At 34.5% G+C, this 23662-nt stretch overlaps 1 protein-coding gene across 1 annotated transcript in view; it reads left to right on the top strand.

Annotated features, from left to right (window-relative positions):
- The window catches only part of Nf-YB (nuclear factor Y-box B), a 31594-nt gene extending 17581 nt beyond the window's left edge, over positions 1-14013 (top strand). The window contains exons 5-6 of the mRNA XM_081743224.1: positions 5368-5434; positions 13677-14013. Coding sequence (XP_081599350.1) covers positions 5368-5434; positions 13677-13774 — 165 coding nt within the window. The 3' untranslated portion in view covers positions 13775-14013. The remainder of the gene's footprint in view (positions 1-5367; positions 5435-13676) is intronic.
- The last annotated feature ends 9649 nt before the right edge of the window (positions 14014-23662 follow it).

Raw genomic sequence — 23662 nt, 5'->3', positions numbered from 1 at the left:
AACTTATAAAACAATACAATGCACAATATAGGTACAAACGACCATACAGTTTTGATGATATTTGAATAAGATTTAAACCACTGAAATCACCAGGGAAACTTATCATGAGTTGAGTTGATTTTGAGGTTATCGTCCCGTTCAGCAGCGAGGCTATATGAGACGTGGACCTACTGATTAACGTGGAATCAGAACCACATGAGCTTCTGCCGGGAATCGAACCCGGGTCTCCTACGCCAAAGGCGCGTACGCTAACCGCCTAGCCACGAAGGAGCCCGAAACTAATCATATACTTAAAGCGTGTTGACGAACTCCTAATAAAACCCAACAGTTTCGTAACAATATCCTCAGGTCCTTTTTTCCGCTTCTCAAGAATTTTCCACTCCTCAAGAAGTGTTTCTATTCACCCCACTAATTAAAAAACATAACAATAACCCAGTAAAGTTAAATTTTGATTAGAAATAATTTACAAAAGGAGAACTTTTACTATGAACCTCATTAAATGAAACAACAAACTACAAAATAGGCATATATTCAAATGCAACAAATATGAAAATGTCATACTTACCAAGAAAGTTTGAGGAGCGCTAAAATACCGTGTAAGATTTCAGTAACGCATTTATGCTACTGTCGTCTAGCTCAGTGTTCCCAACTCAGCAAAACATTTTGTCTCTGCCCTGAACACTTTAGCCGTATAAGACTATGTTAAGAAATTTCAGTTTGATTAATTTATCGTCCAGATAAATCCAAAACTAATCTGGGAGTTTTGTTTCTATTCACCCCATTTGACGGTATATAATATTGGATTATAATCATTAGAGCAACCCACATTATGCTTTATTTTTAATTTCAATCATTGTTTTACATTAATCGTGTATAATATATAATATTTACTATACATTAAATATTCTAAATATCTTGATCTATTTATTAATATTTTATGCAATCAGTTTCTTTCATATTTAATGGACTTTTAGAGTTGCATATATATATATATATATATATATATATATATATATATATATATATATATACAGAAAGGGAAAGTAAAAGATACCACCAAAACGTACAGAAAATGCTCAAGTTCAAGAGGTACACTTAACAATGCAGTGTGGAGTTCTGTGTACGGAAAATTTTCTTCTTTTTCCCTTTTTTCTTTTCTCCACATCAAAGGATTACACCGAAATAAAAATAAGCTTTTCATTGTTGCATTGTTACGTTCTTAATGATTTTCCATTGTGAATATTGGTCTTAAAAATATGAATACATCATGTTAAACTTGCAGTTAAACAGAATTTTCCAAGAATTGTTCTAATAGAATTTTCCAAGAATTGTGCTATATATTTTAAATTATGCTTTATGCTTTATTTTCTAAAATTATGCTTTATTATGCTTTTAAAATTAGTTTCTTCTGGATCCTTAGACAACCACAACCATGTTTAAGGTACCAACCATATGTGTGAATTGCTGTTATGGTTTTTATGCTTTTTATGCTTTTGGGTTGCCTTAATAATCATTTAAAAGGTCACACTTTTTTATTTAAAAAAAAGGAATAAGTGTGTTTATTGAAAGAGATCGAGATGCAAAGGATACCACAACCTTTTTATGGAAAATATGTTGTAAGTCAAATTACGAAATTAGTTTTTGTTCTAGTTTTCAAGGGTCTAATCAGGAAGATACTGAAGCTGATTCTTTTCCGTTAAATTAGCTGTCTAAGTGAATGGTTTGAATAATACTAGTACAACGCATATTCTTATTGTAAATAGGTGTTAGTCAAATTTGTTACAACTAATTTATTATTTTTTAACTCCTGATTGAAATTGCCTGTAGCTACAAGCACAGAAACTCAGTTTACTGCTGGGTCTGTCAGTGTGTATGTTTTTTGTACAAGCACTCTTTTGTGGCCTGTAGAAAGAAGAAAAGAAAAAGAAAAAAAAAAAAACAATTTTGCAAATTTAACTGATATCTCTTTTCCAGAGGAAAGTGTGGTAATACTCAAAATTACATAAAGCATGCACTTAGTGCGTGAACTTTTCATCACGGTCTCGACAGCTATAACATGTATTCATTTTAAGGAATTGGTTCTTTCCATTTTCCGTAATAAGATTCCATATTCCCTTGTTAACGAAAGGGGGCACTCAGAGATGTACTTTCTTTGAGATACTTTCAGACTATAATTACTATGAACGAATGTAATATATATTACAAATAAAGTTCGTACTATAAGAATGACAATAAATCCCATTCCAAAAGTGTATAAGAAACTTATTGCCAGTACTTGCTACGTACATAAACAAATCTGGACATCCATGGAAAGTGAAATCCAAGATGTAGGTATATATGATTATTAGAGAATATATATATATATATATATATATATATATATATATATATATATATATATATATATATATATATTGATTACTTTTCCGCCGGATCTAAATGAAGAAATTTGAATGCATTATTAAACTAGGGTTGGTTAATGGTTGTAATACGCCTGCTATGGTAGGTTGATAGAAACAGACCTTATATATTGCCAGTAGGCAAGCAAAGAAAGAATAATAAATGTGACAAACCAGAGAACAAGTAGATTTCTTTTCCATTATTCCGCAGCTTATGGTACACACACCAGGAAATAGTTTAAAACATAATTTCAAAGTCAGCTTGAAAGCACCAAATAATTTGGAAGTCTCTTAATAATTTGGAAAACTCTTTAGGTGGAACTTAGGAGATATCTTATTCCTGCTTAGACACTTATATAAGTGAACATAAAGGAATATCAACACCAGAGTAATTGAAGTCTTGAGGGAATGCCGAGATGATAAAGAAACTATCTGTAGATTGTCCAAGGGTCTCTAGGAAACTAAATATACAGTTCAAAATTTCAGAACTTTACAAAAGGCTAAAACACACACTGAAAGAAATGTTTTTGAAGCATTTTTTTTTTTTAAATTTAACATAAAATTCAAAATTAAAAACCAAAAACGGAAATCATGGATTAGTAATGCAATACCATCATCATCTCTACTTTCATCAACAGAAATTACGAGCTGAATTTTTGTTTCACATTTCTTTATTGTTTGAAGTAATGATTTATTAAATTGTAAATTTCTTGGTTATGCCCAACTTTTTGTGTACAAGTTACGAGGAACTTGTAATTATAGATGCACATGGAGGGAGGATATGGCAACATTGTATTAGTTTGGATTCCATAGTGCATGAGGTGGAAGATCGAAGAATTGGAGAAATTCTGCCTGCAAATGAAATTCCTTTCGTCTACTTGGAAAAAAAAAAAATGTTATAGATATATTCTTGTAGTGTTAAGAGTACTTATACTAAGATTAATTCAGTATCCACAGGGTAAGCCTTAAAAATAAAATGATTTATAAAGAAGTACCCTCTTTAAATGAGGTATCCACCGAAGACGCAGCTTTAAGCAAGCATGTGAAGACTTTCTTTGCTTTATATGTTATACACCTCTGCGATCCTTGATAATGGAAACTCGATAAAGCTTCCGAAATATCGGGTGTTATTTCCCTTAGGAATACTTAAACATTAGTACTAAGTTTACCTTCAAACTATTATTCTAACCATCCGTAAAATAAATATAAATTGAAAAAGTGCGACAAGAGTGTGAATCGTGCACTGGTCTCTGATTTGTGCGCCAAAATGCCACGTGTACTGTACTATACTTCTATGCTTGAACAGTTGTGAACATCTGCGAAGGATGAATGAGACACATTAACTAATTTTTATGGCTTAAGGAACCTTGAGGTTAAGTACCGTATTCACAGAAGCTCTTCATTGACTTCTGTCCTTAAACGAACTGGATCTAGTCTCTACTTTGTATTCCCATTTCTGCAAGATCAATCTTAATATGGTCCTCTCATCTACGCCTATGTCTTCCTAATAGTCTTTTTTCCGATTGAGTTTCTAGTTAGTTTTGAAATCGTTCCTACTTTCTTCCGTTCTGGCTACATGACCTGCCCATCTGAGACTACTAAACTTAACGATATTAACAATGTTATGTAAACGGTATAAATTATGCAGTTCCTCATTATGAAGTTTATCTCATTGCCCATTCCCGTCTCTTTTGATCTTGAATATTCGTCTGAGGATTTTAATGATACTTTCAGTCTATGTTCTTTTATCAGAGCAAGTGGTCATGTTTTGCAGCCATTCAGCACAACAGACAATTATTCCTTTATATATTTTCAGCTTCAAATTCCTTGACAGAATTCGCGAAGACAAGAGTTTGGGCTAAATAACAGCACAATTCCCTGCTTTCAGCCGACATTTCATTTCTTCGTGGATATGGTTTTGGTCAGTTAATGTTGATCTTAGTTATTTAAAAGTATCCACTTTGTCGAAAATATTATTTGATATTTTAACGTACCCTCAATTTCCAGTATTACGGTGACGACGAATTTCCATGTATTTAGTTTTCTCTGCATTCACTTATAAACCCATGTTTTTGCAGGCTTTTAGTAAAGCCTTTGCACTGGTTTCCTTCTATTATATCGTCCCATATCAGATTTACATCATCAGTGTAGGTCATAACTTGGTGAGTACCTTTCAGTTTGTAGGCTCTGGTTTCTGTCGTTAATTCTTCCTATAGCAAATTCCGAATCAAAATTTAATAATAGCAGTGAGAATGTATCTTTTTGTTTCAGGCCATTCGACACGAAATTTCGTGGACCAGAATTTTACTCCTCGCACTTTACTTTGAGTTTCATTTAACCACACATTTATTAATTTAACTATTAGATAATACATAAAAAATAAAGGGAACAACCGGTTATTATTATTATTATTATTATTATTATTATTATTATTATTATTATTATTATTATTATTATTATTATTATTATTATTCGTGCCAAGCCAGAGGCCGTGATTCGAAGTTGAGTCCAGTTATACTTTTTAACTCCCGAGTTTTCATTATGTGCGATGCATAAAGGAACGTGGTGTTAGTATATAGCAATCAAATAAATTCAAATGAGTGGATAACAAGAGTATTTGCCCTGTAGTCTTACAGTCGGTGTATTTTTGTTCTGTCGAGGAAGAGCTGCGATTTGGCTTAAAATATCAAGAACAACTACAGGCTATATAGCTATGAGTGCGTTCATTTTTCAGAAGTGATAGAATTAACTCTTTGTATTTATGATCAAGAACATGTTACAGTGCTCGTCTATCTTCTCCCAGATTGTAAATCTTAGGTGTGAACATTTAGTTTAAAAGGAATGCTTTTTGATCTAATGAGTCTGCATAAGAGTTTACATATATAGCAAGTGATTAAGTAGATTTTCATATTTTTGAATGTTACACTCCCAGTAATTTCGTAGTATTACAACATATTTATATTTTTAGGCAACCAAAGGAGATAAATCATTACATCCGGCAGAACAGTACGAAGACATCGGTGAGGAGGCGTTCAGTAAGTATAAGATTCACAACTATTTGATAAAGTTATTTTCAATAGTTTTGTGTGTGTTTTTGCGTACAGTGATGCTTCAATTACAGTGGAGTCTCTTTAATTCGAAGTCCAAAGGGACAAGAAAAAATTTGAATTATCCAAAATTCGAATTAACCAAAAACTCTCATTTTAAAGTAAAATTAAGTGAACAAAATAACTGTACTGTATATGAAAAACTAATTAACATGCAATGCACCTTACTTATAAAGCACCACATTTTCGTAAGGAATTAGAATAGGCGCCGCGATTCGACATTGTGCATAATGCACGCCAATAGATCGCAAACGAATCTGCTTGCCTGTTTGTTACTGTTTTAGTTCAGTTAAAAAGAAATGCACAAATATCTGGTTCTTGCAAGTCATTTGTTAGTGGAGGAGAGGGTTCAAGGTCATTGACATTTCTACAGAAGGGATGGACACTTCCAGGTTATTGAGGAGGTGGAGAGATGCGTACCAACCATCTTCTGCCGGATTCTCTATAACGGGAGGGAGTCCAGCTGAGGTGGTATCAACAAAATTTCTCTTTCCCATGGTCGCTTCTGGATAAGATAACAGATAAATAAAAACCAGTTGAAATTACATTGTTCTATTTGCAATTTGTCGAACACTGCAAATTTTTCCACTGTAAATACTTCGAATTATCCAAACAGGAGGTTCAAATGTTCGATTTACCCACGATTTTTTTTACCATTGTTTTAATACTGTTTTCAAGGGGAATAAGCTATTGTTCGAATTAAAAAGAGTCTGCTGTAATTGAATATCTTTCAAAATGTCTGTACAAGGTTGGTTCAAAACTCTCGGCTTTATTAGATGTGAGTGCAGAAAGGTGGTCGTTCTATTATTTTTTAAAGAGTTTCCCACAACTTCAATGGACTGAAATGGTGTGACGTCACATCTTTCTCGTTGCAGTGATGATCAACAGTTTATTTTCTACACAAGATAGGCTAAGAATATAAATACAAAAGAAGAATAATGATTTATTAATTTCCTTATTGCAAACATTAGAGCAAAAGAAATATTTGTATTTTAAAAAATCTTCGGTGTAGTAAACTAAGGATAGAAAAGCACTTAGGTAAAAAACAAATAAATAAATAAAAAGTTTGAATACTAGTAAGAATATGACAGGCATTGATAGTGAAATCAGGGAGTTCACATACCCTATAAAACGTTTCCTCTGATGATATAGATTGTGTACTCATTAATTTTCAGGTTACATTAAGTGTTAAAATGTATCCATTTTGTTCATTGTCGATGTTAAATTAGTTCTGAAAAATTTTTGTTTAGTAGTATCGGTATGGCAGTTATATTGCAAATATGAATAGAATTACTGTTTAACAGTTGTCTAAAATATATGTTGAACCACTCTTGTGCTATCAGTGTACTAGATTTTTAAGGTAGAAAATATAAGGAGAAATCCAATACGTGTCCACCGACCAGAAATTGATCCAGACTTAAAATCATCAGCACATACATGACTACAATCTTTTGTAATTTTGTTGCTGTTATGCGTACTTGTGCTCCCGTATTGTAAAAGGCGGGCGTGAGAAATGTGAATGTCCCTAAAGAATTAACATTTTTTCCCACTAAAACTAGGTAATGGTTATTTCTTTCTTAGAAAAAAAAAAAATTGTACCTATATTTACATTATTTTATTTGTGCCGACAACTTCGTCAACTTGTATATTAGAAACTTTATGTTCTGTGTAATTGCTTTTTCTTGCGGCGCATTACTTGGTAATAGCGATAATTGCGATTTCTACCTTATCACTTTACTTAGAGGTAGAAATAAGTTCCTTAGATGTTACTCTTTGTTTGTGAATCGCTAGATTTTACTCGTAAATTTTCTAAATAGTGGCCCCCTTATTGTTGGTCTCAACCTTTTCCATACCAACTTTACTTCTTCAAAACCTATAATTGTAAATAATTTTATAGCCATTGTTGTTAGTTATAGTAGACTTCATAAAACACCTGTCGCCTCACGCGATTGTGTAGAAAAAAGAAAAGAAAAAAAAAATCACCGTGGTAACCAAAAGAAGTGATGTTACTCTTTCAGTCTATACACCTCTTCCATCGATATTCCTGATTTGCTACTTTTTCTTAAAAGAAAGTCACATCTTGAGTCCCACGAAGATCAATGTCAAGACCCTCATTATTATTGTGATGAGACAACAGTTCGACATCATATTTGACCGCTTCTGATATTGTAACCCTACGAACATCAGGGAGGGGAGGGAGGGCTGTAAGGTCCACACCCCTTGGTGTTTAATGTAACCCAAAAATACCTTGGTGTTACTAGGGATAATCTCTGTTTTGCGGACAGGAGCGTTTTGTTCTAAAACATCAGCACATCTCGAAGCTTTCTTCGTCTTTTTCTGATTGTTTATATTAGTCGACGCAATTTCGATGCGTAGTACTTCCAGTTAATAGTTTGACTGATACAAGAAGTCAGTCTATATCACGTGCTTGAAGCCGTCGAACTTGTCTTTGCTAAATGCTTCATTCTAGGTCATAATACCTTCTGCTCGAAATGTCTGAAAATGGGTCAAAAAAATGTCTTCTTTGTTTGAACCCGTCCCCACTTTTGATTCGGGATCAACATGTAAAGCAACCAACTTGCAAAGAGCTTCCTCCGAGGATGTCAGTCAAAACAGTTTGATCAGAGCTAGCCCTGATCTGCAAGATCTTTGTAGTATGTTTAACAGTCGGTGTATATTCAATAACCAGGATATAAACAGTCTCCAAGTGATAGTCCATGGTCGCTGATTTGGGACGTCTCGAGCTTTCCTGCCCCACTTGAATTCCACAGCTTTTTTTGAACAATTAAATAAGGGAGATCCCATCGTAAATTTACTTGTGTGTCATACTTTTTCTCTGCAGGTATTTGATCACTTCTCTGATTTTTGTAGTCCATTTCCGGAGTGACGTGCGTCTTCCTTGTACTTCTGAACACAACCATCTGTCACAAGGACAAACTTCTTAGTTTTTGTGTAAAATGTTCGACGCCTTTTGCGCTATATAAACACACCACAAAATCACAGCTATGATAAATTTTCTATGTAGGACCGAAAATTTTTGGAATATCCTTCGTAGGAAGTTGAGCACGTAGTTGTGAATCCCACTAATTGTTAGCGTAGAACTCTAATCACATGTGCTTCCCCAGGATATCGAACGACAGCCAAAAATACGCGTGCTGACTATTTGATCAGTAGTAAGCTTTGCAAATTCGAGTGTAGATTCTTAACATAAACCATTATACTTGTGTTTTAATATTATCTTGGACATGACAAAGTTAGTAACGCAAATGGTTAAAAGTAAATAATACAACTTATATTAGTCATAATACGTAGATATTTTCAACTAAACATTGTGCGATTGTACGCGTACAATGTAAATCAATATTTTAGTTCATTCGTGCTATATTTCAATGAAATAGAGTTAAGTTTCTGTTAGAGGTTAACATAAGGTGATTACTTCAGTGAATGTGTCAAAGAAAATAAAGGGATATAGATTATTCTAGAATGCTAAAAATATTTTCTTTGTTCGTACGGTTTTGTTATTTTTAATCATATTAATAGTAATTATTATTATTGAATTGTACCACATTATTAGCGTTTAGTGGAAAAACTATTGTGAGGCATATAGCAATCGATAGTTCTTATCAAAGTGAACAAAATATCTGTGAATGTAAAAACACATAAGTAATTTTCGATAGAATGGATTTAAAAAAAACAATTAATATATAACGTTAAGGATTGATGCTGTATGAAAACTATGCCGGTTATTGAGGTGAAACTGTTGGTTAAATATACCCTCTTCACTGTCAAAAATTTAAGATTACCTTAGATTTGAGTGAACCTCTACTGTGCATCTTCTGTTTGGCGAATTAACTTCTTAGCCGTGCATCACTGGCATTTGTCTTCAAAGCATAAAATTTGACGACACTTGGATTATGACCTGAGTGATACTGCAGCAACATTTCAAAACCCAAAAGTAGCCATATTTTGAGAAGTGTTTACGACGGTCTGTATATGCCCTTGTGTGTTCATATTGACACTCAGTGGGAATGGAGTGCTCGTTGTTGGCAATCCAATGAGCGACAATTGGTCATAGGAAGCTTTCGGAGTCCAGAATAGAGTTTCGCCTAAATCCGAGGTGGTCTTAAACTTTTGGCCGGTACTGTTCATATTATAGTTAATTATACTGTATATAGTCTGAAACTATCATTTACTCTTAAGTTTCAATCGATATATTAAAATGCTAGGTTTATTATGTTTGTCCACAATCCTTTCGACAATGAGATCTCGAAAACCACAATTGCTAGAAACTGGTCGATTCCAAATTTTGTGTAGATTGTCCAGTTCTCATTCAAATTTTCAAAAACCATGTCGTTGTTGTTCTATTCAACATTTTAGAGGCCGTTTTGAGCCAATAAGATTAACATTGTTGCACTCCGAAACTACGGTGTTAGGCAACCAGTAGAGAAGTTACGTATGGCGTGTTGACGGACATTGCAGGCGCTTTTCGTAAATCTGAATGGCAAAACCTGTTGCATGCTGGCAACTTCAATTGCCTCAAAAGACTCAATGAGGCGTACTCGGCGGATATGGATTTATTAAAAAAAAAAAAATCCACTTGATATCGTGTTACTTCTGCAAATTTGCTACAAACTCTTTCCAATATCTATACATAACAATTCACTTCTTTGTGAATCTCTATCCTTTACTTGTGTCAGTAAGGAGACATGCACAGTGGGAAGGAGATTCGTGGTCATAACAGAACGATGCGCTGAGTAGACAGCGCAGGCTTAGCTAGTTTCTGTTTAAAATGTGTCCAAATATAAGGTACATATTTAACAGGGCAATAGTCTTTAGGATAATTCTCATGTGAAGATTTATAGAAAATCGGAAGGAAACTAGTTTTGTGGCGCTAAAAATCTTTGTTCTTTGACAGTGTTTATTTTGCCGGAAGAAACTATTTATGTATTTGTATATATAGCAAAACTGTTAACAAGCATGTTGTTGTTTGTCTTTTTCTAACGGTGATATACATTTTACGCACATACTACTTGTGATATATTAACGTAGTGGTTTCCAAACGGTGTCGCGACACATTGATATGTCACTCAGTCCCGTCGGGTGTGTCGCGAAATTTTAGAATTTAAAATTTTTTAAAGCATTTAATAACTAGTTAGAATAAGTTTTGAGACACATTGTACAAGTCAGCGCCTCCAACAGCAGAAATAATGCTTAGTACTACATACAGTCACTACTTTTATAGAAACTTTTAGTGTTACACTATTTTAATTTATATTGTTATTAATAAAATATCAAACAAGTGTGTCGCGGTGTCGTGGGTGCTCAGTAAAATGTGTCTTCAGTCAAAGAAAGGTTGAGAACCACCGTAGTGAAGTATGAATTTTAACTCAGTAATTTATATATATATACATCGGGACAGCCTTAAAGGCAAGGATGTTATAAAATAGAGGATCTGCCCATACAACAAAATCGTGAGCCATACGTCAGAGTTTCGCCACACCTACTCTGCCCACTACACGCCACTAAAATCGCAATGTTTCGAGCCAACAAACATGGCGGAAACGAGAGTGGCCAATCAGACGTGCCGGCTCAGACGATGCTCAGTTGTTTTTTGGCTGCACTGAGTTCATAGGATGAACATACGTATGGGCAGATTCTCTATTTTATAACATCCTTGCTTAAAGGTCTCTTTCCCCAACCACTTCTTCTTTTCATCCCCACAACCCTCGGTTAGTCCTCGCGAGCGTGTAAGCTGTCACTGCTCTCAGTGTTGCCGTACCTCCGATCCACTTGTGTAGTTAAAGTCCGGCAAAATAAGGAGAAAGCTTTCCTTCCTATTTCCAATTAACAACAACAAAAATTAAAAAAAAAATCAACTAGGAAAAAGGAATTGAGGCAACATTGGTTTTTAGCCAGAAGGGATCATAAATCTTTACCACGTGTCGCAGAGACTAGTTAGCGGAAGGTTTAGAGGGGTGGACAGGGTTTTCAGAATTCTTGGAAAAAGAGCTCTCTAAGTATGGCCCAAAGTATAAAAGAGCGAATATTGTTACTTGTGTCAATTACGTACGCACAGTTTCATCAAAGGTGCCAAAGGTTTGGTTTTCAAGCATTACTTAATCTCACATCCTGTCAAGACAAGCATCGTATTCATGTTATTCGTCTTGTTGATGGTAAAAAGGATTACTCAAGCACTTGAAGTTTAAGTTAAGTAGATTAATCTGAATCCAATTCTACTTTCTATTTCTGTTTCTGCGAGATTCATCTTAATAATGGCCTCCCATTTTCCTAAGTCCCTAATGGTCTCTTCCCAAAACTTAACTCGATTAGATTTCAAGTTAAATTTTGAAAGCGTTCCTAATTTCTTTCGTTCTGCTGTATGATTTGCCCACTTGAGCCCGCTAAATTTAATGACCCTAACAAAGTTAGAAAAACGGTATAAATTACACAATTCATCGTTATGAAGTATTCCCCATTGCTGTCCCTCTTTGTTTTTGATTTTTCGCCTCTGGATTTTATTTTCAAAGTCCCCATTCTCCCCTTATTGTAAGCGATAATATTTCATAACCATACAGTACAATATACGGAATTATATTTTAAACTTCAGATTCTACGACAGAACTCGCGAAGACAAAATAGTTTGTATTTAAGAATAACACGAACTTCCTGCTTTCAGTCGACATTTAATTTCTTCGTAAACATGTTTTTGGTGTAAGGATCACACTAGATATAATACAAAATTGTACTTAATTTTCCATTTCTTTTCAAGCCAATATCGTTTCAACATTTAGAGTTTTTTTCTTGAATTGTCCTTCTGAGGAACCGAAATGCTTAAATCGTTTTAGGCAATAAGTTGTCGCTTGATTGATGTATTGACAGCAGTGGAATTATGACATTATATAAATTTATTGTATCAGTACGCCACAAAGATATAATATATACAGTATATATGTTAAGTGCACTTAACTAACCAGCTACTACAATGCTTTATAGTTTTCTATCTTGCCGGTATTTTTTAAACACTAGTTTTTGTGAAATTTCGTATAACGTGGTGATCCATTATACTCAATCTCGTATCTTAATTAGTTAACTGATCTTAACACATGTACACTCATGTCCAAAATGATTGTCGCATATCTATAACTGTCTTCTAGTAAGAATATAATTTGATAATGATTTTGCAGGGTACCTTTAATATTGATACTATGTGTATAATCGGGAATTGTATCTTTGTGGTAAATTTTATAGGAAAAGAATTATAATACGAAAATTAGAGTGAGTAAACCAAAATATTGCTAAATGGACAAGAACATTTTATTTTCGTTTTATTGTTCTTATTTACTACTCTTTTGACATGAAATTTGCCACATACATGTCTTTGCCGATTATACACATACTAACATTATAAGAAATAACGGACGAATTCGTTATCAAATTATATTCCTACAACAACATATTTATAGACATACGACAATAATTTTGGACGTGTGTGTACGTAGGTATATTTCATGGAATGTCACATAGTGTGTGATGCTTCATTTAAAATTGAGAGTTAAAAATATACAACATAATATCGGTATACCAAATTCATAAAATTTCATAATTCCACTGGTGTTGATACATCAAGGATGTGGCGAACTTGTTGCCTCAGATGATTTAAGCTGTTTTCGGCTCTTGAAGATGAGTATTCGAGAAAAATCTTGAAATATTGAAATAAAATTAGCTTGCAAAGGAATAAGAAAAGTCAGTAAAATGCTATATACATACTATGTGTATCGAATTATTTTAATATGAACGAATGGAACCTTTCCTTTTTTTTCAAACAACGGTGTTTCCACATCCATTAAGATTAAACTAGATGGATGTTTTTTACGTTTAATAATTTGATGCAGTGGAAATTTTGGTGCAGTAATGAGAGGTGTAATAATTTCTCATTTGCTTTAATTTATGATGTAATACAAGTCCACGACACATCACACAGATAATAATAATTGTCATTTTATATATTACTATTGAAGTTTAATGGTTTGATTTTCGTTATGCATAAAATCAGTTTTTGTTATTTTTATCTCTTTGACAGTTTTGTAGAGAGTGTACGAAAAAAAAAAAAAAAAAAAAAACAACTCATTGAAGGGAGTCTAAACATGTCTTTTCTCCTCCTTTCTTGCAGCTCAAACTTTAACAGGCAATATTTTGACGGACCAGAATGGGCAACAAGAAGTGATTTATGCATATCCGGAACAGATCCAGCAATTCCAGTTAACATGAAATTGTGTTACGAAAGGACGCATAATGTTCATCAGGTGTGAGTGATTGGTGTGCTGCGTAATTAGTGACTCGTCATAAACTGTTCTTATTTCGAAGTGGATACAAATGCGGTTAAAAAACTTAAATGTTGTTATTGAAATAAATTACTTTTGTATTTTTATTTTACGTACGATTCTATATCTCGTTATCTAGCTGTACACGAAACTTTCTTTTCTGATTAAATGGTATTAAGTACATAATGTATTTTGTTTTTAATCGCATAATTGATTTACTGTGTGGGGAGGATCAGCATGCGTCTCAACATGGATTAACGTAATTTTAGAAACAGATGAAAAATATACCGTATTTATGCAATACTAAGACACACATTTTTGTCGATTTTCTTTGTCTTCAAAATAAAGGTGCATCTTAGATGGCCAGATTAGAGGGAGTTTTGCCAAAAATTTCTAATCCCGTTAGTCACAATTCTGTAAAGAATGTGTATTTTGTGTGTAGGAACAGAATGCAGAACTACAATCGTTCATTTTACACGAAATAAAAACCCTTTAAAATTAGTCCGCAAACCAGTGACAAATGAAAGAGATGAATCATTCTTATAAATTTACGACAGCGGAGATTGTTCATTCCCCTCCCACATACCGTTGCTGGTGTCTTTCTCCGTTTAAAGAGTACAAACAAGTGAGTCAGACACTTTGATAGCACAACAGTTAATAACAAAATAAGGAGTTTAAAAATGCTGCAAATCAGTACCAGCAGATGCACATAAATATACCATAAATTCCAGCAGTAAGTTCAATTTTATTTTCCGATAACGTTATTTGTTTTCCCATGTTTATTAATCTCTTTTTTTTTTTATTCTTTAAAATCAATGCAATATAGTTTGTTTTTTTTTCCGCCAAAGGTGCGTCTTAGAATCGAGTTATATATATTCCTTCAAAACTTGAGGATGCGTCTTACATTTTAGGGCGTTTTAGATTCGCGTAAATACAGTGACTTCATTTTCTGTAGAAAGTCCTAAAGTCTATGTTGTTATCTTTCTGATCTTGTATCTGTTATTTTCACACTGTCGATTTTCAGTTAACAGGAATATATCTGCTTTCTAAGGACAAATAAGATGCATAGCTGTGCAGAATAACTTTACAGAATATATATATATAGAGGGAGAGAGAGAGAGAGAGAGAGAAAGAAAGAAAGAAAGAAAGAAAGAAAGAAAGAAAGAAAGAAAGAAAGAAAGAAAGAAATTGGTGAAGAGAATATGCGAGTAAGCAATTCGAACTTACTTCCTGGAGATAAGTTGTGTGTGAAAACTAATGCAAGTATTGAATGAAACAGCGTATGTATAAAGAAAGCTACTTTCGAATAACAGTCTGAACATAACCTTTCTTGTTTTCAGTACGTTAAGAAAAATAAATGTGTATCATTGGTGTACGGAGGAAGAAGGTAGAACCACAGAAGCAACAAAATTGTTTTGTGCATGATTTAACACTGCTCTAAATATTTCATCAGTGCTGGTTAGAAAGACAAATTGTGTTTTGATGTGTGAAGCTTGCCTTGCGCATTTGCTTCATTCCCAAAAGATTTAACCAAGTGATTATTAATGGTTTAGGTTACCTTTCTTTTTGAAGACATCATTTGGAGAAGACTGTCGATGAAGAGATTTAATAAGTAAATGACCAGACACAACTTCAAGTACTGTGTGTTTCAGATGTAAAGCATCACGGGCAATAGCCAATGGTGCGCGATATTCCGCGCGGTGTTGCCGGATCATGGACTACCCTTTCCCTTCTCGCTCTTCCTCCAGTTGAGATTATGACACATACATTGGAAACATTATTCGCAATGTAAATATACTATTCCAGCAAACTCAAGAATTTTGACTGTGCATCCTGGAAGTATATATAGCAATTAAATTACTTACCTATTAACTTTTTCAGTGGATATGCTAAACACTCGTCTTCAACACTACTTTCACTATCGTCTATGTCAGTTAATATTTCGTCATTGTCTGAATCTGAGTCTTATAAATTTATTATCATGGGCTTAAAAAAAATGTAAACACAAAAAATAATTCTTCGAGCCTGATTTCGTAGCACTTTATTTTTTATTTTTATTTTTTTTAAAGAAAGCTCCGCACTTGTACTCGGTTTGCTTAAAGACATTGTCAACTATAATTTTGGAGAAGAAACGAACTACCACGAAAGAAAGTGACCCAGACACTGATGAATTCTGTTTGTGCTAGAAGAGAAGTTACGTTCCTACACAACTAGCCCTTTGTTTCCTTCTCAGTTTTCATAGCAAATAACATTCTTGGGCTTGGTCGTCACACAAAAACAATCAGTCTGATTCCTAAGCAAGTCCATATGATTGAGTTTGTTTTGGGTTACGATAATTTACGACACCATTCAGACGCCTGGTGCTTTTGAATCCCTGCTGGAGGAGGAAAGAGGGAATAAGTGGTCGCATATATGTAAGGTAGTGAAACGTGAAGGAGAAAAAAACATACTGCGTTTTTTCTGTAGAATAAGGAAGAATTTATCCCGAAGTAAATTTCAAAACAATATTACGAACTTCCCATACTTTGTTCTTACGATGTTAAGCATATATATATAAATGAATCAGATTCCAAAGGAGTGTAGCCACGGGGGAAAAGGGGACCCTGTCTTTCCAAACTATTTCCAACTCCAAAATGAGGTTCGTGGTATGTGTTTAATAAACTTATTTAATAGTTAATGCAAATGAGGGACGTTTATAATAAAATATGAAAATTTTAAAAAAAAATCAAACATCATCAATACGGTTTCTGTACCTAATTAAAACAACTAAAATTAACCATATGCTTTATATTCTCATTTCCCTAACTGGGAGCACACTGTATGAACTCTCTATTAGATTATTGCATAGTAATATCTGAGTTGATATTTTTTCGAGTTTTTTTTTCCTTTACTATTTTAACCCATATAAATACAAAGTCAGATAAACAGACTGCTATAAACAGCATTTCTTTTCTTATGAATAGCTTATTGATTCATCTACAATCCGGATTTTAACTCAGTACTGTCAAGATCCGTCTTTTGATAAAGCAGTATCGTGAAAATATAACATATGTATAGTATGTATGGTTTCTATGGTCTGTATGTATGGTCTAATATTTCTAATACGCGCCTCTGGTATTGTCAAGCTTCGCAGTAGCGCGAGAAGTCAGCGTGCAGGACTGCTTGTCGCGAATTGTCAACACCGCTCAAAGCCAATTGGACGCCGCGTGAAACCAACTCAAGGTCATGCCGCTTATCATTTGAAATCTGCAATATAGTTACTTTGTTTACATTCTGTGTAGTTCAGTTCAACATTGCAGTTGTATGACACTGAACGTCAACACGCAGAACCATTTTGCTGGTTGCATGACCAAGCAGTCATGTGAAGGCATTAGACTGGCAATTGCAGAACCTAAATATCGCTGATCCGAATTCCGCTCAACAGATGGGTATTCTGGTGTTACATGTGTGTCCTTTCACCATTTATTTAATTATCATTGTTCATTTGTTATCTACTCGCTAAGCCTAAAGGACACGACGGGGAACGTAAAACTAAAAAATAAACAAATCGACCAACTTCACGATAGTTAAATAATTTGAAATAACTATGTATGCTGCCGAATATTGGACAAGTTATTTGATCATGTGGCATATTTCATTTGGCAATACTGCATTTAGTTGTAGGCTGTTTAGGAAAAATTACTGTCCGTTCCATTTGATTTTTTATATCAAAAGAAAATTATCTGAGTAATAAGAAGACAGTAAAATATACTTGCTTTGTATAACTATTTTCGCGATGTATTTATGAAAGAAATGAATGCGTTTTTAATCAGCAGAGGACAAATATGTTAGGAATTTCTTCGAATTTCTGTTCACTTAACTACATACATACATATGGGGATTTGGTTTTCCGGTAGTACCCCTAGATGTGGTTACTTCGAATCTTTGATATTCAAGTCAGATATTAATAATTGAATAAGTAACGTCGCCTGGGTCGTTGGAAAATAATCTGATTATGGTAAAAGTCCGTGGTCATTCTTCATGCTATAATATTACTAAATTAGATTTCTTGTACAGGGTGTCTGTCTATCGGTCACGAAAAAGTCATGAAATCAGAAAACGGTCGTGAAAATCACGAAAAAGTCACGAAATTTAGTTTTTGGGTCACGAGTTTTTTTTATCTGTATAAATATAAGTAGGGACTGGGAAATTTTGAACTATAAAACGTCAAAATTTCACAGCCAAAAATGTCTATGGTCAGCTTTAGACGCTACCAAATCGCAAGCAAAGCATGCTTCTATCTCATGCATGAAAATTCGGTCTAATCGCATCTAAATTCGCTCTTGAGATTGTCCCTTAGCTGGCATCAATGAGCAGTGGCGATCCAAATCGCATCGCATCGCCGAAACCACCAACGCATCTAACCACTTTATTCAGCTGCCGCGAAAAGTTATCTAATAGAAGTACATAACTACTACTTCAGAGATTTTCTCTCTAGGCGTGCACAGATTTTGTGCGTATTACAGGTTCTTCTGTATTCCCGTTAAAAGTGTGTTCCGTTAGTTGGGTCGAAAATTCAAAGATAATTAGAAGCGCGATCGAGATGATGCCTTTCTTGAAGAAATATGTCAGTCACACAAAATTTCCACGTTCTACACAAGTTTTTAGCAGACGACCAGCTACAAGTGAAACTTTTATTCCTGTAAGCGGTAGAATTAGAACTAGAACACTATCAAACAGATTTTCAATCGGACAAGCCTCGTTTACCATTCACGTTTGACGAACTGTATTCTGTGCTCCGCAGTATTAATAATCCTTCTTGAAAAAGAATGTAATGTTTTCTATTAAAACTACCAAGTAACTGATAGCTCTGGACGTGACAAAGACAGTGACTCTTCTGAATGTTAGATCAGTGGATATGATGTAACAGCAGCATGCAAAGGAATACGAGAATTTGGAATTTTATATATATATATATATATATATTGCAGAAATTTTCTCGTTTGTTTGTTTTTACACTATTAGTTTAATCAGAAATCACCATTGCGCATGGTTATGGTGAGAGAATCATCATGTCTTTCTGCGTATGTGGTGACAAATAGTTCTTTGAGAGATTCTCGTATTACTAGTACTGTACAAGAACTGGCCTCGAAAAGCCATGTAGCTTACGACGAAGCAGAGAAAATTAAGAAAAGTTTTACAGTGCAGAGCACTTATAACGAACTCGGAAATTGCGAATTATTGAATATTACGAACATAAATAAAATCCCCGTCACACCGCCTATGTAAAACATGGAAGAAATGACCGTATATTACGAACAATATTTTCCGTAAAGACTACTTATAGCGAAGTTTACAGAACGGAATCATGCCTTCCTCTCTTCTGCTCATGGATAACTCAGGTAACGCAAAACTGGTTTTCATAGCTGTTGTCCCTGTGCAAACCAGGCATGACTCACTCCTCCTCCTCCCACGCAAATCTTCTTCGTGATGAACCTGATGTAATTGCTATAAATTGCGGCGGAAGAGGCTGTTGATCCTGACACTTAGAGTGAACTCCAGGGTAGCAGCGACACAGGAAATTACGTTTGTCTAGTCGCTGCAGATGATGCGCTTGTAACTGAGGATTCCGATGGTGATAATTCTATAGTGGAAAGTGTGAGGGAAGCTACGAAGGAAGATGAAGCAGATTCTGGTGATGAGGGAGAAGTAGCAAATGTGAAATAAAAAACTTGCAACGCTATCTTTTCGAACACAGCAACACGCTGCCGGACAATGCATTTCGGGCATTTGCAGAAGTGGAAGCGGCGGTGCTACGAACAGCGGGAGTAGACACGGTTCAGAAGAAAATTACAGACTTCTTCAAGCGGGATTGAACAGGTAGGAAGAACTGCAATATGTACGATAGGCTAGATAACAACCAAATTAATAAAATTATCTTCAGATGTAATGGTATACTGCTGTATATTCTTTTTTAAACGAATCTGCTTGTTATTTAATACTTTGTTTTTTCCATAAGTCAGAAAAGTACCTGAGTTTGTTCATAACGAAGTTCGGATATAAAGAACTCATTGTGTTGGGCCCTTGAAATTCGTTATAGGTGGGCTGCACTGTATGTCACCGTGTGAAAAACGACATATTCAAGAAATATGTAAGTCATTTAATTAGAAGATAGACAGGTTAGATATATTTCTTATGAAAATGTTCAATTATGGTGAAAAACTTGTAGAATTTTCTAAACGTATACTTACAATGTTCCATGGAGATAGTGCTGTAGAAAGAGCATTTTCTGTGAACAAAGAGTATTTGGTGGAGAACCATTCTAAGCATTCTTTAATGTCCCAGCGTTCCGTATATTGTGCTGTACTATCCACTAAAGACTTAAGTAAGGCAGTGGTTCTCAAACTTTCCGATAACGCGGACCCCCTGTGCATTCGGAAAGTGATCCGCGGACCCCTTTGCAATGCTATCTGAAATTTCACATGGTATTAAAAACTATACTGATTAGAATTGCCACTGACAAGAAACAGATCAAGGAAAATCTTACAGTAAGCAATTTATTCTAAAGATACATGATTGTTTCCTAGTGAACGAAATATACTGAAAATCAATGTTTTTTTTAAGGAAATTCACTTGATAAACAATGTTCTCAAATGTGAGATCACTAATATGAGGAATGAAATTCTTTCTATTTTTCCATAATTGCACTGAAATCCGGAATAAGTTTGTCACCATTAATCTTAAGTCTGATTCCATATTAAGGCTATTTCGCATTTACGTTTTAATACTACAAAAAGCAGAAAAGGGCTGTTCACATAAGTATAATAAGTTCTAAGGAAAGGCATCAAATGTTGCAATGCCTTTTTAGACAACTCTTCACATTCACAGGTCAGAAATTTAGTAAAGTAGGAAAACATTTAAATTTAGAAACGTAAGTATAATTTCTAGTTGCTTTCGTTTCAGCAACTGATAAAAGCACTTCTTGTATAACAGCTCCATTTTATTTATAACACATTTCAATTTTTAGGCATCGTGGACCCCCTGACTACGTCCCACGGATCCCCAGGGGTCCGCGTACCCCACTTTGAGAACCACTGAAACAGAACAAGATCTATGATCATGGTTGTGAGAAATGCATCGTTGAAAAGAAATGGAAACTTTGAAGGTGAAGCAAAAGCGAGATGAGGAACACGAACAACTAAAAAAAAATTCAGATTGTTACAACAGATCGAAGAGGAAGTTGAAGCACTTCAGAAGGAAATCGAAAAGCTTAAAAAAAAAAAAGGGGGTAAAACAATATTAGCCAACCTAAAAGAGAGATAGAATCCATCAGTACAACTGTTTACAATCAGTGTGACATTTTTTTAAGGATTGCTAATTGTTTGTCAATATAGGTACATCATGTGTATTTAGATATGTAATTTTAAGATTAGTGGATTTGTGAGTGTTTGCTGTTGGTTAGTTACCGAAGAGAACATACTATACTATATACAGTGAATATACTGAAAGTGATGTGAGAAGACACCGAATTTTTATCGCTCCAGAGTACAATCTTTGAAAGTAGAGATAAGATAAAAATAAGTACTAAAGAATATAGTTGTTGTTTTTAGTTTTTGAATGTTACGAAATTTTATGGTTTGGTAAAGAAAAGGTCACAAAAAAGTCACGAAATTTCATTTTGGAATTTTAGTAGACACCCTGTTGTACTTTCTGTTTGTCTTTTAGAACTTTAAATAGACAGAGATAGGAATTCCTGTTATTATGCATTAAAGATCTTCGTGCCCTGGCTCGTTGATTGTTGGGTTGCTTATACTTTTCATTGTTGACTGTTCACTGAAGTCACAGATTTTGCACTTAAATTATGTAAGAACCTTTGTTTCTCGTCCTGACTGCTGAAATTTATTCTCAGACCATTCATACAGGAAATTACGGAAGTGATAATAGCAATATTAGGAAGCTGATTTGAAAAATCATCTTGAAAGTGATTGGGTTGCTTAAATCCATTCTTAAGTCTAATTACTCAAGGGCTTTTCAGATGAGAAGCAACATGAGCTGCTGCCAATGATACGCGATATTTAGCGTGTGTTTCCGGCTTGTGGGTTCCCTTTTCGTCTCTCACTCTTTCTCCCTTTAGGATTATGACAAATTAATTGGCGGTATTATTCATAATATAAAAACTTATTCTAGTGATATATAGAATTTTCCGTGTGCATGCTAGAGCAACTAAATTGATTACCTATTAATTTATTCCAGAAGAACTGTTAGAGGCTTCTCGTCAGCTTTACCACCACTATCAATACCATCTATCACCGCTCTATGTCAGTCAATATTTCGTTACATCTGAGTCTCTTAAATTTATAATTAAAGGTTCTAAAATTTCATCACGTCCCATTTCATTCATGAAATAATTACGTTGTAATTTGTCCATGCGTTGTTCACAAGTTTACCAGTTTCCGTGTTTCGAGTAATTTCACAATCATTCACTTTCATTAACCATCCTTCTTCTTTAGCCTAAAGGGCATAATCGTGGTTCTCAAATTTCCTTCCACATTATCATTCCAGTGACTCCATAATAATTAAGTTCATATATTTATTTATATATTATATTGTTTGCAAAGATAGAATAATGTACACGGGATTAGCTTTTTAATTCCTACACCTTTTTATTACAAGATCACTATAATACAGAATTTCCTTTTACAAAATCAAATCCGATGAAGTATCTATGTACCTTTCTGTAAATCTTTCTCCTCACTCGAAAAGCAAGATAGGTTAGTGGTGAGTGTTTTATGTAGGACGCCCAGGTAGTCTGTGAGAAAGGTAGGAGTTTCCAGTCCACACAGCGTGTGAGAAAGTTCCTCAAGGTCCAATTGACCAAGAGAGGAATGGTCAATTCCAAGCTGACCGACCTCGAGGTATTTGGTGCCCCTGTTTTTATACTGGATTTACAGAATTCTTCGTCCATCCTCGTTCCTGGCTCTGCTATCGTTGACGTATCCATACTTCAGGGTCACGCGATGGCTTGATGATTGAAGTGAAGATTGGGAAACATCGATTGTGGATATTACCCACTGGAATATCTTAGTAAGATTATTGGATGACTTTTAAGACTTGATATTAACAATGTAAGATTGTCAACAGGAATTTTCATTGTAAATGCTTCTAAGCCATAGCGATCTTGCAACGTTTGCAAGGAAGTTACAAAAAATATGCTGCATCTCGTTTCTTCTTCCGTATACTAACAAGAAGAAAAAATGAGAACGTGCACTAATTGTTACTTTCTTTGTTGTGAAAACATCAGCTGTTGTTTGTTGGCATATTGAGGCAATTACCGTTTGAGACATTTCCGCAGTTTTTTCTTCTTTCTTAGGAAAGGTAGAATTTCTTGGATTGTGATATAGAGACGTCGTGTCGATTTCAAGATCAAATTTGGTGTAGAGCCTACTTAATAAATCTTGACCAAATATGAGATTGAAATTTCCGTGTTCCAGAACACGAAAAAATGATAAAATACAGTGTTGTCAATTCTAAATTTGATGAAAACTATGTGCTTCAGTTGAATGAGTTTATTTGAAATTCTCTTAATGTGTGTTACGAATAGAATTAATTTGCAATTCTTCGGCAAGTATCTTTTAAAGTGACAAAAATTATGCTATGTCAGTTATCCCTTGTAAGTTCAGATAATCTACTCTGACATTAATTAGTAACTAGTTTCTTTCCGGAGTTTAAGCTTGTGTTCTTACGACGTTCATCTAAGACCATTTAATTAGAGTGATTAGAGACTGAGTCATGAACTGCAGATAGGCACTTGGTCGCGGGAAGATTTTCCCGGGGCGAGTCTATACGTTTCCCTCAT

This window comes from Thermobia domestica, chromosome 16 (assembly GCF_964235325.1).
Source record: "Thermobia domestica chromosome 16, izTheDome1.hap1.1, whole genome shotgun sequence".
In the NCBI taxonomy this organism is placed as follows: domain Eukaryota; kingdom Metazoa; phylum Arthropoda; class Insecta; order Zygentoma; family Lepismatidae; genus Thermobia; species Thermobia domestica.
Note: the sequence above shows the minus strand (reverse complement) of the source record. Positions and strands in the feature narration are given on the sequence as shown.